This window comes from Gymnoscopelus braueri (genome assembly GCF_963280865.1).
Source record: "Gymnoscopelus braueri genome assembly, chromosome: 2".
NCBI lineage: Eukaryota > Metazoa > Chordata > Actinopteri > Myctophiformes > Myctophidae > Gymnoscopelus > Gymnoscopelus braueri.
In genome coordinates, this window is record NC_137604.1 from 22,541,997 (window position 1) to 22,559,689 (window position 17,693).

Here is a 17,693-nt window from a genome sequence, read left to right on the forward strand (position 1 = left end):
TTATTATGTTGAATTAAAAGAAAGTTATGGCACTAGGTGTAATTCTCACGCCCATGAAACCTCCACCCGGTTTACCATGTACTTTTTCATTTTGTCTAAGAAATTAATTGAATAGACAAGTGGTTCCTATTGGGATTGTTTGATAGACACGCATTATTTCAAATATACAGTATAATGTACAACTATACCATTTTTTAAATATACATAAGTATTTTGTGCACACCCATTTCCCAATACAGAGGCTTAAATGAGGCAAATTATATACCCACTAAGAACATTTTAAACACTTTCAACCTGGCGTCCTTATTAAGGCATTTCTTTATATGCTTTATAAGCTATATATTTTTTTCCCAGACAAAAAACAAGCTCATATTGTGCCATGCTGAGCTTGTAGATGGGCTATTTTCGCTATGAATACAGGTGTGCCTTGAGACTTTGACTTGATCTGTTGGTGTTGGGCACAAAAAGTGTGAAAAGCTGTGGAATAGACACAGTGGGGAACCATATATGTGGTATACTGTCTATACCACCGTGCTGTATAGTAGTAGGCTACACTGGTTCTCAACGTTGGGTTCTGAGCCCACCAGGGCTCCAATAAATGAACCCTTACCAAATGCATAAATGGAAAGTATAGACTGGGTCCCAGAGATGACAAATTGTATCAATGGGGGTCTGTGGCCTAATGCATATCAAACTGGAGGTCCTTGAAATGGAAAAAGGTTTAAGAATCAGTGGTATAGAATATCTGCCATAATCTGCAAGAAACCCCATTGGTTTTAGTGCAAAGTTTGAAGGCAAGACACCAGACTGCTCCTCAGGGGAATTTAGGTGTTCACTGTCTTAATGACCGCATTCAGTGTCTGGGAATCAATACAGTTCCTTTATCTTTGCAACACCAAACCCATTCCTAAATGTAAAAATTTTCTTATGTGGGCAACCCCATGTATAGTGGTAGTACACTGCCACCTGGTGTCCAAAATACACCTCCTTGGTGTTACAAGAACTATTGCTGCACTATTATCGTAACAAACAGTGCAGAGATCAGTGCTACTGTACATGTTGATGTTAGTTAAAAGCTTAATATTTGTATCTAATTCCTGTTCTTCAAATCTCACTTAATGATCAGAAAGAGTGTTTTCTTTTGAATAATCAGAGGTGACATCATCATCATATAGAGTAGATCAGTAGATCAGTAGATCATGCCTCTATATTTTTTCATATCTCCTGAACATCCCTTCAACAAATCCTGAACAGAAATCATCAATTTTGACACTTGCTTTTCACTGCAAATTTTGATCTGTACAATGATGACTCCTCTATTCAAAAGATTCTTCATCTTGCGTGGGTCTAGAATCTGTATGCTGTAAGTATGAGGGAAACATTTAGCAGCTGTGAGTGACATGGGGTACTAAACACAACTATCACTGGTAAATTCCATCATAAAGGTGACATGTTAAGTTGAGAAAAAACACAGAATCCAACCGTGTGCACAAAGGAGATCAAATGTCTTAAAAAGCATGCTGAAGGTGCTTCTAGGATCAGGAGGAATGCAGGCTTAAAAATAAGAGGAGATCCGAGCACTCAAAAAAGTTGAGACCATTTATGGTCTTCAGTTCTCGCCCTGTTGAAGACCGTAACTGGTCGAAACATGTTGGCATTTTAACTCCATATCCCTTCCACTTTTTTGAGTGCTCGGATCTCCTCTTTGACATGTTAAGTTATTGTTTGTAAAAGTTCACACCATCAGACAAACTCACTTAAGCCAAACATGCTTCAGAGTCATATCAGCGATCTGGTTTTGAACAAAGAGCCTCCAAAGCAACACTTGGCAGACAAAACATTATTGTCACTGATAAATCTATCAACTCTTAATAACCTTGCTACCTAATGTATGTGATTACAACATGTAGATTGTAGGTGTAGGACAACTTGACTCTTGAGCCCTGTTCCAGGGCCAGGACATGGAATCTTTGCCCATGTTCTGCAAAAAGCTTCAATCTCCACTCCACTGGAACCTCATGGACATCTTAGTTGTGACTTGTGATGATTGTAGACTTATGACTGAATTGTAGAAAAGTGTGTTCCTTCCTGTGCATCTGTCTAATGTCTCTTTCCCTCCGTCTCAGGCAATTTGCTAAATGTGTGCAGGTGTTTGTTATTTAGGTGCCAAATGTGTCAAATATATAAAATTATAAAAATGCCTAACTGAACGCCTGAGCTGCCATTAGAAGTTATGTTCTTAAATATTCGGTTTAAAGGGATATTTCACTTTCAAAAAAACTTTGTCATTTTATCGTCTACTCAGGCTTTTGTGAGCCCCCCAGACCGTTTTTAAGTTGCTTGATTCAGTATTTAGATATTTAATATGCATTTTATCAGACACGCCCCCTTCCTATACAAACCCATTATAGCTTCAAACTCCATTTTTAACATGTTAGATTCATCAAAAACACCCGTCCTTGGTTCTGGTGACTCACCCTGCCATCCTAATACGCAAGGGGGCCGTGTTTTTTCGATTACTTTTTTCATTTATAGAGAACTGATGTCAGTCATCACATTTGGGCATAGACACAATTTTTTTTTTGAGTCGACAAGTGCTGCTTTGGAGGCGGTTTGTTCAAAACCAGGTCGCTGATATGACTCAACCTTACTTTCCTTAACCATGTTTGGCTTAAGTGAGTTTGAGGCCGTTGATGTGCTATTAAAGATATATTACACTTGGGTAGTGAGTGTGAGTTGTGCATTTTACCTCTGTGGAACACAGCGATGAAAACTAAACAAGCTACGACATGGTGGAGGACAAACATTTTAAGTAGTGCCAGTAAAAAAAAAAATTAACCCCATAAAACATCTTAAACCGAATATTGTCATTACACAGATCCGGGAAAGTCAAGAATAAAAGGAAAATGGTGTCATTTTGCAGGGTGGGTATCACAGGAATACTGAAGAAGGGCACAAATGCAGATGACCAAGACTGAACCGGTTCAGTGATTTAACACACAAAATGACGTATGAAAATTAAAACACAGAGTGTCCGTTTGTGGCTAAGGGCAATTTTTTTACTTTGCCTTAAAAAAATACAGCTGTAAACTAACATGTAAGTCTATTTATTGGACATTGTATTGTGTTGTCACATCCAGTGCTGCTTTGAGCTCTGGATCAGCCGCTGTCCATGGTGCTGAAGCGCCGCAGCTTCAAAACCTCCCAAGTCAAACTAAGGATTCAGTCAAGCCTGGAGGCTCCTTGATAAGGGGTTTGAGTTCGATTGCTTAGTTTTTATCCTGCTCACTGCCTACTGATACTTTGACACACTTCAAAACATACAGGCCATTGATTAGCTGTGACAATGAAGCAGACATATTTTCTCACTTAACAGACAGAACAAAAACTTGGGACAGGTGGGTCAGGTTAAAGGTTGCTTTTTATTGACAGGAACACAGCTGCAGTGTCAATGGAACAGATTGGGAAGCTTCCAAAAAGACAAAAGGTTTGGAACAAAGCCTAGTGTCATCCTAGCCTGGGATCCAGCCTGCTTCGCTACGTTCGGCGGACTTTTTTTTCTCTCTTCGCTTCTCAGTCTGGAAAGCACCCCATCTCCAAGGGAGGCGGGACATGGCATACGGCTGGAATCGAACCGTGGTTTCTGATTGGTCTGTGGTGCGGGCTGGACAAAAAAACAGTGTGATCGTTGTGATTCGTCATTCGTTTGAACATCCAATCAGCAACGACGTTGCCTAACGTAACATATGTAGTTCCAGTGTAGTTCTGCTAAACGAGTCAATAGGGTGCTTTCCAGACTGAGAAACGGAGAGAAAAAAAAGTCCGCCGAACGTAGCGAAGTAGGCTGGATACCAGGCTAGTGTCATCCCCCCAAAAATTCTTTCAAAGGGACACTTCTTTTTTTTAACAGGCTTCTAGACCTTTGCCCACCAACAGTGTAAATGACAGCTTTACAGTTTCTAGAACATGGACTGAAACCTCACCCAAATAAAAAGTGCAAATTAACAAGAGTCATTACAAATTAAACATTCTTTCAAAAAACACAACATGGGGAAAGGCAAAGGATTGTAACAACGGCAGTATCATGTGAATGTGCCCACAAGCATCTGAATTCAGAACTTTCCATCTTATGAAGACTACCCCTGTCTTTTTTGAGATGCATGACTTCACACAGCAGCGACTGGCATTTAAAAAAGACACAGGCAAGTCTCTTCCCTCTCACTGAACAAGGGCCTCTACCAATAAAACCCATTCTTCTCATCCATTTTCAATCATCAGTTGCCACTGAAGGCACTCCTCTAAATCCAGATTCTCAAACTATGAAAACTATTCCAAATGCACAAACTAAATATACACACAAAAGGCACAACAGACAAATTCACACATGTTCACAGGCAGTGATGTTTGTCTGATCTCAATAAAAGTTCAGAAAACAGTAGAAATATTAATATAACAAAATTCCAGTGCTAAGTAACATCACATTAAGGGCTTGGGCGAGCTTGTATCGAACATGCATCAAAAAGAGGACTCACTGAGCATGTGTAGATGTCACAGACACACACGCAAGCAAATAACGCTTTGTTGGCAAGTTGTGGGTGTGCTCTGTGTAACAATGTGTGCTATATAGTGCAAAGTGTCTGCAGATGTAGTATGTGTGTACAGGACATTCTGCAATGCCTGGGGATGTCTGTGTGCTCTCAACAGTAATTTGGTTTCTATCGTGGTTAAGTATTCTACCTGTTGGGGATGTCTAACTGTGGCAGAGTGCCACCGCAGAGAAACGGACTTCGCCCTTCTCCCGTTCCATAAATTCGCGACACACAGCAGCAGCATCCTGGAGGGGAAGAAAAGGAAAACGGTTGTGCAAAGTTTGGCAAGATCACTGTGGTCCTTTTTGTGCCCAAGGCACACCAATGGACATGTAAAAGAATTCAAGGCACACCTGTATTCATACGTGTGCAAAATATCCTCTAGAACACATTTTTTTAACTCTGTAAACTTATTTACCAATGCCAAAGTTTAACATCATATGCCCCATTTAATACAGTCATATTATATTTTTCAGTAGTAAAAATTATAATAATAAAAGAGTAAATAAAATGTAACCTACAATGACATGCCCAATATAGGGACAACAGGTTTAAAAGTGGTTCTATATTTGTCTGTAGAGGTACAGAATTAGGAGAGGGCACACGTACTGGTATAGTACATTTGAATTCATAACGTTGTATAGCTTTATATATTGCAATAAGGTATGGTTGTCAAAATCCCAAGGCTGATCTCGCAGCACACGGGTGTGCCGCGTCACACGAGTGCGTTTGGGAACCCCTGGTCTACCCTAGTTCAAGTTGGTAACCCATCAAGTCACATTCTTCATGCAAACAAAACTGTGCCAATAAAGTGATTACTGTAGTTCTGATTTTCGTCTTCAGAGAACAGGGCTGCATTTGGCTTTATAACCAAGTCCTTGCAATAAGTAATTTCACGCAAAGCTGTAAGAATAGCAACAGAAACATGACCATAGTTATTACCTTAATGAAGGAATCATCTGTGGTGGCTCCATGCTTCACCGCCCCATCCAGTCTCCCATCTAAAAAGAAAACGAAAACGCACATTGCAACTGAAATACTAAGCAAGGCTACACACACACACACACACACACACACACACACACCTCAAGTGTACTGTATGCAGTCTGTTGCCCAACACAGCAGATGCTTAGAACCCTTTTCTTGCACTATTTCTGCTTAAGCTATGATCTCACCATGGATGATTATGGTAGTTGTACACTATATTTACAGTATATAAATATACTACCTTGACGAGTTCACAAAATGTGAAGAAATACAGCTTGAAATAATTGTATAACCCATTTGTACAAAGTCTTAAGCTCAACCACTGAAACCCTACAGTATATACTTCATTGACTGGGGTCCTCTGGGACTATCCTTCCGAAGTCGTTTTTCCATCTACACCAAAATAAGCAATTAGCACAATATGTAAAATTATGATGTTTGATTGTTGTAAAGCCGTTTCTGCTGTTCCACATACAAAATGATGGTGTTTTGGTATTATCGTTCAAAACCTATGTTTCTGCTATTCCACATACAGCCAACCAGTTGAAGAAATCACAGATTGAGGCTTTAACCTTTGCTTTTATGAAATATATAAGACCATTGGAGTTTGGAAGAGTATGGAAGATTCTTCAAATAATAATATCTTAAAGCTGCACCATGTAACTTTCCTGTTCTACCCCGGAGTTGAACCAAGGTCTCCTGCGCAGCTGCTGACATTTTTACCACTGAGCTAATAGAGCCTGCCTGCTTGCTCAGGGGAGAAATTGAATTTTGACCATCAGGTCAAACTTTGTGTCAAATGGATCATCTCAAAGGTTGTGTCAAACTTAGACACAGGATCTAAAGGTCTCAAAAAAGCGCAGGGCAGCTACCAGCCCAATTGTACAAGTTGTATTAACATACTCTACCATACATATTGGACAAAATAAAAATTTATTCAAAATCTGCTAACAAATACTTTTTGCCATTGAAAAACTAATGTAGCAAATGGGTGTACAAGGGCGTGTATGAATACTGACACACACTCACCCAGTTCATAGAGCTGATCTTTCATGTTGATGAAGGTGATGAAGTGGAAGTTGACTTTATCGGGTTCCGGCTGAGAAAGTGAAACATTGAAGGACTTGGATTTGTACATAATGTATGTATATTGCATTTTTCATATCAGTAATGAGAAGCTGAAAACCATTAGCATATGTGTCAACAGACAAAAATAAAGTATTGTGAACATAATATATTTTCAAACATGTATGAAAATCTAAATTGAGCCAAACAGCTTTTAGAGGACTTACCCTACACTGGCCCTGTGCAGCCGCCTCATCATGAGCCTCCCGGATGGCCTTGGAGGAGAAAGAAAATAATTGTCTATTGTCTTTCATTGCACAACATTTGAGGGTTTTAAGAATATTTCAGTTAATAGTAATAACATGGGCAGTGATTTCCATGTTATTCAACCACTTAAACCCTATATACTTTGGAGAGGGGTCCCCCAGGGTCTTTACTTGGCACCCCCAACCCCTACCAAATATTTGCTGAAAATAGCCAATCGAAAAGTTAACAACATGTCATGATGATGCATGATGAGATTGTAGATTGGCTCTTTACACCAAATGTTCACCTTTTATGATATGCCCAGAGTAGGGACGCTAGGGTTCAAGCACTTAAACCAAGGGAACAGCTAGTGCAATAGAAAACCATTCTCTGGCCCGGACTGCTGGCCTAGCCATTTAGTAATCTCTGGCCATTGCCATTTAGCAATCTCTGGTGACCTCTAGTGGACGATGTAAAAGATTATGCAGCCCTAACCCATCTGTCAATAATATTCAACCTAGGCTTTCATGAGAAATATAAATGAATAAGATCAATCTTTCATAATATAAATGACTGAGATCAAAATATTTTACCGACCCCACACTTTGTAGTGCAATTTCAAATTGGAAATAAAGAATATCTTAAAATAAAATCATATATTGTTGGCCTTGAATATGCATATTTATTAGAAAATTTAATTACAGCAGTGATTCCTGTTAATTTGTAGGCATATCTTATCAATGAACGAACAACATCAATACAAGCGTTTCTGTACACTCATTTGTAAACCAAAGCATATTTAGCCCAAATCTGTTGCCAGAACCACCAGAGTTTCTAAATCCAGCAAGCAATTTTATCAGTGAGGCTAAACAGGTGTGTGTCCCAGATTTAAAGGTGGTGTGTTCTCCCCGGACGTGGAAGCATGTTTCCAGTCGCTTGAATTGTATCATTTGTGTCACTAAAGCGTTCAACTAAATAGCCCGTCAATCACTGTACACATACTATGGAAAGCGTACCAAATTCTAAGAGAAAGTTTTAATCTAGCAGTTTTATGTGTTAAAATGTAATGTGCACACTAAAATATCGATTGTTTACAATCAAGCTGTCAAAAACACACACTGTTTTTCTCCATCCTGGCCAGCAGCTGTACTGGCCGGGTTGGCTGGACCTACCCGCTCGGTAAGATGTCACGACAGGAGTAAATAGAAGCAGTTGAGACTCAAATACCAATTCAGGGGCTTGTGTTGTTTGCAGGCACATACAATGTACACAGAGACCCTCCAGCGTTAATCTACCGGGGTTAATTTAACTCTAATAATTGTACAAATGCATGGAACCAAATGGTGCACTCAGAGTAAAAATAACATTTAAAAACCACCTAAAGCCTGCCCTTTTAAAAGCCAGCCGGTGCTCATTACTATTGAACCCATTTCCTGCTATATTACTAGATCATTTATGAGCAGCAAAATCAGTTCCTGTATGCCTCTGCAAGGGATGGCGTGTCCGTCGTCTTTCCCCTGTTCATAATCACGGCCTAAAAATAATGATAACTTGTATTCCCATCAAAATTAAGTACGTTACCTTATTCTTCTCTAGACATTTGGCACGGTCATCAGCAGACATCTTTGCAGTCTCAACGAAAAACTTCTTCAGTGCTGAGTCACTGTCTATGACAGGGCACAAAGACAGGTTTAAATCAATGGCTGAGTCATGCATCGATGACTATGAGTCATGAATCTTTACATAATTGCAGACCAGTTTCCAAATTCCAGTTCCTACTTTTCTGGCCAATATCACAAATTGACAGGAATCATAGATTTTGAATATTAAAATTTGAAATCTTACTCCAGGGACTATTTTCATCTAGACTTTTCAAATCACTCCAAAAGGACTCCTTTACCATACGCCAACATAGCTTTAGACAAAAAAAAAAAAAAAAACGAATCATGCAATCTCAGGATTCACATGGAACAGTGTGGATGTGGATCTCCGTCTTCCTGTGACCAGCCTGTGACGTCAGCCGTCTGATGTACGAGTCCCATTTGGGCAAGGTTTCAGCTGATTAGAGACCCATTGACTGCCATTATCAAATTTTCAAAAAGCATGTAAGACAAAAATAATTAATGTGGTGCCGACTTAGCCTGGTAAACCCTCCCTCCGGAAATCTCATTTCCATTTGATTTCAGGAGTGAGTCTGGCCTGATCCGCCTTTCTGTAATATTGGCTGTGCTGGAGTTGGGCGGGAGTAATACCGTTGACTGACAACCCCTTCAGCCAATGATAATTTTTCCCCTTCAGCCAATCAGCAGTTCACCAGTCTAATCATGACGCAACGAGACTTTTGAGACGATCCATGCCCAAAATGGGTTGCCTTATTCGGATACATGGGTGTCACTGCCCGCCCCTACCGGTTCTCTACATTTTTATTTTTAAATAGGCTTTGTCATGATTAATTGACCACATATATGAAGTTAAACAACTAAATTCTATCCAAACGATATCTTATAAGTAAATTCCGTGCCTCAAAATAGAAGTTAGAGAGCTTTTTGAAGTAAAAAAAATTCGGAGAAAATAGCGCACAAGAAAAAGATGGCTGCCGTTCGTGTTTTGGGCTCACTCGAACTCGCCACCTGATTGGCCAACGTAAGCTGTCAATCACAGAACAATGAGCGACGACGCTGATAGGCGCGGCCGTTTGGCATACACAGCCAATATTGCAGAGAGGCGGTTCATGCCAGACTCACTCCAGGAATCAAATAGAAATGAGATTTCCGGAGGGAGGGTTTACCAGGCTAGTGCCGACTGGTCCAGCGGTTTGCGATATTAGCTCCATACAAACACAGACAACTACAATTTAGGCATATAGCAGATGCTCTTATCCAGAGTGACTTACAAGTGCCAAGTCTAGAGTAAATGGCATGAAGCATAGTTAAATGACAGGGTAAATAGTCCCATGAGTAGAGTGCAAAGAGAACAATCTAGTGCTTCAAAGCAACTAGGATACCAGGTAAACATTAAACCTAGCATCGGTCTCAGACAACATGTGATCTAAATATCATTGTGGTCAAGCAAAACATATACTGTACGCCGTAAACAAGACCAACTAATATGTATAGATAGCCTAATGCAGACGCACCCAGTTCTGCTGGGTCAAAAGCCTTTCTGAGCAAGGTTAACCACGGGTCTATACATGGTCCCCTCTACACAAAATATGTATAAAATAGCCAAACTACAAGCTCACGTTGCGAACTTGTAGATCTGACAGTGTCAACAAATTTAATTTCCCTGAATGTTTGCCTATTATAACATGCCCAGATGAGGGATACTAGGGTTCATGTGGTTAAAAGGACCATATGTTTAAATACATTCATAAGGATCATCACAAGAGAGTGGAGAGTTCTCTGCCTTTGTACTTTTACAATAAGCTGTTCATTGGAAGAAACCAAGAGGGGTTAACAGTGGAGGGGAGGTCGTCAATGCATGCAGGTTACATTAAGACGTCTTTACTGAACCACAGATACAATTACAAGTCTCACTTGGGGAACTCTTATCTAGCCTCTCTCCCACATTCACCGTCCCACATGCAACAGCATTCACATTATGATTGTTAATAATATCCACTGGGATGCGGACAGTAGCCATCAGATGTGCCCTCACCGAACTCCACTTTGCTCTGGTTGTTGGCAACGGAGTGCAGCAGAGCCACGGTGCCACAGGAGTTCACCACCGTCTGCTTCAGGAAGTAGACGGCCGAATCATCCACCACCTTGTCCGCCTGTTGTTTCCTGAAAGTCTCATGCTGACACACACACACACACACACACACACACAGTGTCATGGCACGATACCCAACCCATGGCATCGTTGCTGTCGGGCAAAAACCTCTCCATTGTTTAACTTTTTTTCGTAAATGAATGCCCTACTTGATCATACTACAGCGTCACACAAAAGCATCAAAAGTGGCAGATCTGAAAGCTCAAAACTTGAAGATCTGTTACTTTTGCCTTTTTTTTTTTAAATCCTGAGAACAGTTTTGGACATGAGCTTTCCAACGCGACAATTTGTAAACTAAGCCCAATATTGGCATACAGTATTTCAAGGTGGTGGGATAGTTTTTTGTTAATGAAGAGAAAATATTTTTTATTGGACAAAAGCCGACTACATTCTAATAGTAATGATTGCTGTAGAGTGTTGATTAAAAAAGGCTAACCCCATCTCTTTAGAAAACAGAACATACATTTTCAGGTCATGATACCAATTTTATTCAATCAGGAGAAGTCACAAAGACATTCATCTTTGTCAATTGTATAGTGCCCATTTTCGTTTCATCACGAATGATATAACTGGTTTATCCTCAACGAGTTCTTTCCTGAATGGATAAAATTGGTATCCTGACCTGAAAATGTATTTTCGGTTTACCAAAAGAGCTGGAGAGACTGGGAGGGAGACACCTGTTACTGAACAAACACTGTATAGCAAATTAGCAATGATAGGTAATCGGAATATAGAGCAAAAACAACAGCTTTCACACAGATCCATTATGTAGTTTTCAATCTCAAAACAAAATATACAGTTGGGGGTCATTTTGAAAACACAGTAAGCCTGATTGATCTGCTTTTTATACGGCGCACAACACCGTATAAATTAAGCATTACATCTCACCCAAACATATACGCTGTAGTCTGCACCCGCTCACACACACACACACCCCTCACCTTTGGTGTCAGGGGAAAGAGCAGCATCAGAGCACAGGAGGGCGTTGGCACAGAGGACAATGGCTCCCCATCCAGGCCCAAAACATCCACAAAATGCCAGCTTCCAGCCACACCCAACTTAGTCAGCATCTGAAACAAAGACACATTTCTATCAGGGGTCATCACACCGTGCCAAATGTGTCCGTGCCGGCAAGACCTGTCCTTGTCCGTGGCAAATTCTAGGTTTTGTTTATACATAACATTATAATGTTCTTATTTTGATCACAAGACCCCATTAATGAATGTCACGTCTCCAGGTTTTCAGAATATGTATGACACTGATTTACCATGACACATTAAGAGTCACTGGTACAGTGGTTTCTCAAACTTTTTTTTTTCTTCCAAGGACCACCATAACTCTGAGAGTGTACAAATGGAACCAAATGGACCCTATGGGGGGGTGGGGTGGTCCATTTGTGCACTCTCAGAGTTACAGACCTGTAATGGTTATTCAGGGATAGCTCTTTAAGTGTTTCTGGCAATATTATTGTCCGCTCATTTGCATGTCCATGGCAAAAACTTAATTTTGACAAAACTGTCCACCACAAGCCAGCGTGGCGATGAGTCATGACCCCTGATTTCTATAGTCCCGCTAGTTGAAACGCTCCACATGAAGTTGAAATGGGTGCCGAAGAGGTCCAGATCAGTCGTGTTGTTTTCAATTGAATTTGAAGATGGTTTGTGTGCATGTCTGTATTCTTTTGAGAAAGTTTGGAGTTCCCATGGAGGGTGTGGTAGCTCAGAAGGATTGGTGTACAGGTCCACATACTGCAAGAAAATGTGTTCCCAGGGGATAGGGAGGGATGGAGTACCAGGAATCAAAGATGAATCGTGTTGATTGGAGTCACATTTGATAAGTGATTGATTTTTTTTTATACTTTCAGAATTGACCAAAATGGTGACCAGTTGGTTTTGTCACATCATGAAGCCTTGTTCCAATAATAAAACTAGATGGTATTTATGACATGACTTCAAAATGGGCCAGAATTTTTACCAACACAGTGAAATCCTAATTGAACTCAAAAATGCACAAATGGAACCAAAATGCATCCATTTGGTTCCATTTTACACCCAGAGATCAATGAACACTGAGAATGGTACTGTGCAGCTGTAGTTCATCCATCCTGACCACACCCTTCATCCCAGACAGAGGGTGGAGCAGCATGCTGCTGCATAACGTTACTCTCTCTCTGACTAGAATACACAATACAATACTCTATCTATGTGTATTCTATAGAGTCTATAGAATACACAGTACATTACTCTGACTATAATACACAATACTCTAAATGCACACAATGTTTCATTATGATTATATATCATACACACTAAATCCAAATTAAGTAATGTCATTACTTTACCACACAATACAATGAATACATTAAATCCATGTGTCACATCTACAATTCAGCATCCATTCAGTTCTGGCATTTAAAAATACAATACCGCCATCATGACTCAGCATCATGACATGACACGCACCTTGTTGAGCATCTGAAAGAAAGCACACAGACAGATAGAAGCATAAGGTGAGTTTACAGCGTCGGGTGAACAAAGCTCTCATAGAGTCATCAGAATGATCAGTGTGTTAAAAGGCTCGTTTGACTCACCTCGGGGTTGATCTCCATCGGGTTCCACTCCATTTTGTTGGAAGTTTGCTGTCGGGTTTTGTCCGGCTGGATCAAATCAAAGCAGAAATGCAACCAAGGCGTCTGGCGTCTGATCTGGTCTGGTGTCTGGTCCTCTGCTCCTCGCTCTTCTGATAGACAGAGATGAAAGCTGGAAGTGCGCATGCACGCCGTTTATACTGTCTGCTTGGTGTTACACCACATCTGGTTCCCCTATCAAATGGTGTGCCTCTAGCAGATGTCTTCTCCTGTACTAGTCCTGATACATGGTGAACTTCAACCGGGTGTTTGCACTTTCTCTATTTACAGCCCGTACATCTACATAAACGTTCAGATTTCAAATATAAAGTGCTTACCCCATGGCCACAAATGTTACAATTATGTACGGGTCCTCAGAAGTACCCGTATCTTACGTATTGTTCAATAAAAAGCATTTTAATCCGATCGGTGGCCATTTTATCTGTATTTTAGCCATAGCTTTCAACTATGTGACTATTGGTTGGGAGGTGTATTGCACTCTGATACGTATTAACTCTATGAGAAAATGGCCACCAATTGGATTAAATGTTTTTTTATTGAAAAATACGTAACTTTTGAGAGGCCGTACATAATTTTAATATCTGTGGCCATAAGGTAAGCAGTTTATATTTGCAATCTGAACGTTTATGTAGATATGTAGATATATGGGTCAAAAAGGAAGAAAGTGCAAACACCAGGTTGAAGTTCATCCATGACGGTCGTGACAGACGATCCATTGATTGATTGATTGATTGATTGATTGATTGATGTACTTTTATTTAGTAAGACATGAGAATCACAGTACAAAGGTCTACTAAACTGGAAGACTCAGTTAAGCACGCAGCTTGTTTAAGATGAGAACCCCATGCACACAAATCATGATGAGACAGACAGATATACACACTACTATACAGAATGTCATACAATCAGCTTTCAGGTTACTGGTATGAAGAGAGAAAAAATATATATACAAAAGAGGAAAATTAAAGAGGGGGGGGGTAGGGGGGGGGTAGGTTAAGACTTACAGGGGCATTTTCGAATTGCAGCCTCCTGAAGGTGTATCTTTAGGGCAGTTTTGAAAGTGAGTAGGGTTTTACACTCCTTTACTCCTTTTGGTAGGGCATTCCACATTTTTGATGAATAGCATGAGAACGAGTTCATTCCCTTAGTTGAGCCAAATCTGGGTTGAACATGATTTGTGTAGCTGCCTCTGGTGTTATGATCATGGACTTCATTAACATTTTGGAAGTATTTTGACAAATACAGGGGGATCCCAATGTTGTGGTGTATCTTGAAGACCAGGCCCATAGCAAGTTGCTGTACTCTGTCCTCAACCCTAAGCCATCCAATCCTAGCAAAATGAGCAGGGGTTAGATGGGTTTTGTGATTGAGGCCAAGAAGTAGCCTTATACAAGTTTGTTTTGGGATGTTTGGAGCCTTGTTTTTAAGGCCTTGGAGGTGTTGTGATACCATGAAGTGCATGCATAATCATAATGACCTTGAATGAGGGCCCCTGCAAGAATTTTCAGAGTATTCTTACTGACTAGACGATCAATCCTCCACAAATAGCGTGTTGTTTGGTTGACATTTTTGATCACTTTTTCGGCGTTTTTGTTACCAGAGAGGTTTGCCTCCAAGATGGAGCCCAGGTGGAGATGGAGCCCAGGTAGGTAATCCATGGCTACTCCTGTGCTGGAAATTCAGGAATATTAGTATGTAGTATGAGTCCCTGGACTGGGCTACTTCACATCATTAGATGAATAGTCAATTACATTTAATAACAGCTAAAGAGGATGGTAAAAGGCGCTGAATTATATGATATCCTATTTCGAATTGCATCAGCAATTGCATACAGTGTCCTGTATTCCAGCAGAGGTCGCTGTAGCTTATTCTTTGACTGATTAGTTAGTAGCCTACATTTGCCATTGGACAAACTAAGTATCCTTAAGTAAATACTCAAGTATTCGAAAGTACAAATTAAGAAGTGCTATATTTTCTTTTTTAATATCAATGTATTGTTGTATTGAAATGTAGAACAATTCATTGTAAAAATGAAAATAAAAAACCTTCAGAACTTTAATAGTACAGAACAATAATAGTAGCTGATCTACAAGCTCTGCTAGTTTCACTTATTTGAAATAGGGCTTAAGTGGTTATTCATAATTTATATTTTGTAAGTTCGGGTCCCAAGAGTCCATTCCTAGAAATGTAGTGGAAGTCTTGAGCTTGCAAAAAAATCTAAACAAAAATACAAAAACAATGTACAGTAGGCCTACTCAAGTAGATGCACTTGTTAGCTGTCCACTTACCTTGACGGGGCTTCCATGGGGGTCCCCAGCAAAAATGAGGAACAGTTCCATATATGGGCAATTGGGCAAACAAGGGACACAGAAACGGATACAACTTGGACAACAGGTACCGATGGGTTGGGTTCCATGTCTGTCTGGCAGTCTGGCAGTCTGTCTGTCTGTGTGGCTGTCTGGGTGGCTGGCTGGCTGGCTGTCTGTCATTGTGTGTCCCTTTTATGCCTATATGGAGATCCCTGATGTCATCGATATGACATCATAGTCCTGACATCATAGACTGGCCTCCAATACAATGATAATGGGTACTTCACTAAATTATCTGACAACGGGTATTGAGGCATGCGCTCTCAACAGGCATCACACTAGTTTTGAAAACTCGTGAAAATCTGTGAAAAATATGGAATAATTTGGAAGACTTTGAAAAACACTAATCGTCAGGGTTTTTTTTAGATGTAGGTCAGGGGTCCGTAGCCAAATACATAGCCAAATACATAGCCTACATGTGAGGGTCCTTGACGTGAATGCATTTTATAATAGTTTAAAGTGGTCTCCATATATGAGCATGTCACAGTTTGCGACACCCACCCATGGTCCACCCATAGTCCACCTTCCAGTCAAATTTTAATATAAAATAAGAAGATTTGTATTAATGTAAAAAAAAAATGAAAAAAAGATTTGAGCTTTCTGCTACATACACCCGCAAGTGAACGACAGCCGTGGTGGTGTTCCACAGCCTCCTGGATGTGTCCGCTGATGGCTGATAACACATGCATGGATGGTGATCCACCCAGCCTGGAGGCAGAGTAATAACTTCAACAGGAATCTCTGCCAGGCCTGATGGAGATAATGTGACATTGATGTCTCAAACTACTAAACAAATGACTGTGGCAACATGCTCCAAGCCAGGGTTGACAGTTAACACCATATTTGGCAGGGCCAGTGACGTCACACTACACCACAGTGAAGTGTTATATATACTGGTCCATTAGATCAAATCACATACAATAGGATATACCACGTGGGAATAGAGAATCTGTACGAGGAAGGGAAAACGCAAGCTCACGTAGTTATTTTAGCTTAAGGAGACAGACATCTCCTTGGATTTCTCCCGAGATACATCGTCATGAAAAAGGACTACAGAGAAACCCCAAAAGACAACAGAGAAAGAGAAACCCCTGACTGCATGTTGCATCGCAAGGACCAGATCAGGGAATTAGAGGATGAGTTTGAACAAGTTAAAGAAGGGAAGAGGAGACAGGAAGACCCGATGGCTGACGATGTGCGACATACCGTCCTCGAGGTCCTGAAGAATAACTTTTCAGAGCTGTATGGTAAGTACCAGTGCCTCCCGATTATCTTAGATACCCCGGGGAAAAATTCCCGCAAGGAGACCATGGAGGCTACAATGAATCAAATTGAGAGCAACATTAACCTCTTTGAGGGCTGCAAGACCATCTTCATAGCCAACAGCCCCATGGAGATGGACAGGCTGGACAATAAGATTATGCACTCAGGACTTGTATACAAATACATCAGGAAAAAGGACTACCTGCAACTGCTCAGAAAAACAATCAGGTCATTGGAGGAGGATTATGACAGCGATATTAAAGAACGGAGGAAGCAGGAAGCCGATCGGCCTGACAATGAGCGAGAGACCATCCTCCAGGATCTGAAGAGCAGCTATGCACAGCTGTATCATCAGTACCAGTGCCTCCCGATTATCTTAGACACCCCAGGGAAAGTGGCCCGGAAGGAGCGCCTGGAGGCTGCGATGAATCAAAAGCAGAACGACATTACTCAGTTTGAGAGATACAGAGAGGAGCATCCTGAGTGAGACCTGAGGACTTGAATCTCCAAACACATCAAGAACAAAGACTACGGAGAAGTCAGAGTACCCCGCAAGCAGTGCAAGAAAAAGTCCAGAAGCTTATGTTAAAGAATGTATGAAGTCCACCTTATACCGATTTCTGAAAACATGCATTTAATCACAAATTGGTAAGGATTCTGCAATGAAGGAACTGGAGGACATTATATCTGCAATCCATAACTTTTATGTGTGGTGTACTCTCATCCAAGAACCAATCATCAATTTTTTTGGCC

General features: G+C 40.6%; 1 protein-coding gene across 1 annotated transcript; it reads right to left on the reverse strand.

Annotated features, from left to right (window-relative positions):
- Positions 1-3,403: 3,403 nt before the first annotated feature.
- Positions 3,404-16,366, reverse strand: LOC308094702 (ubiquitin carboxyl-terminal hydrolase isozyme L1-like; the record flags this gene model as incomplete). The annotated part of the gene is made up of 11 exons (XM_080441500.1): positions 3,404-3,652; positions 4,738-4,834; positions 5,532-5,590; positions 6,606-6,675; positions 6,869-6,916; positions 8,469-8,554; positions 10,545-10,686; positions 11,603-11,731; positions 13,124-13,135; positions 13,252-13,400; positions 16,303-16,366. 10 exons carry the CDS (start codon positions 16,364-16,366, stop codon positions 4,751-4,753), a joined length of 843 nt encoding a protein of 280 aa, XP_080297626.1. The 3' UTR covers positions 3,404-3,652; positions 4,738-4,750.
- Between the last annotated feature and the right edge of the window lie 1,327 nt (positions 16,367-17,693).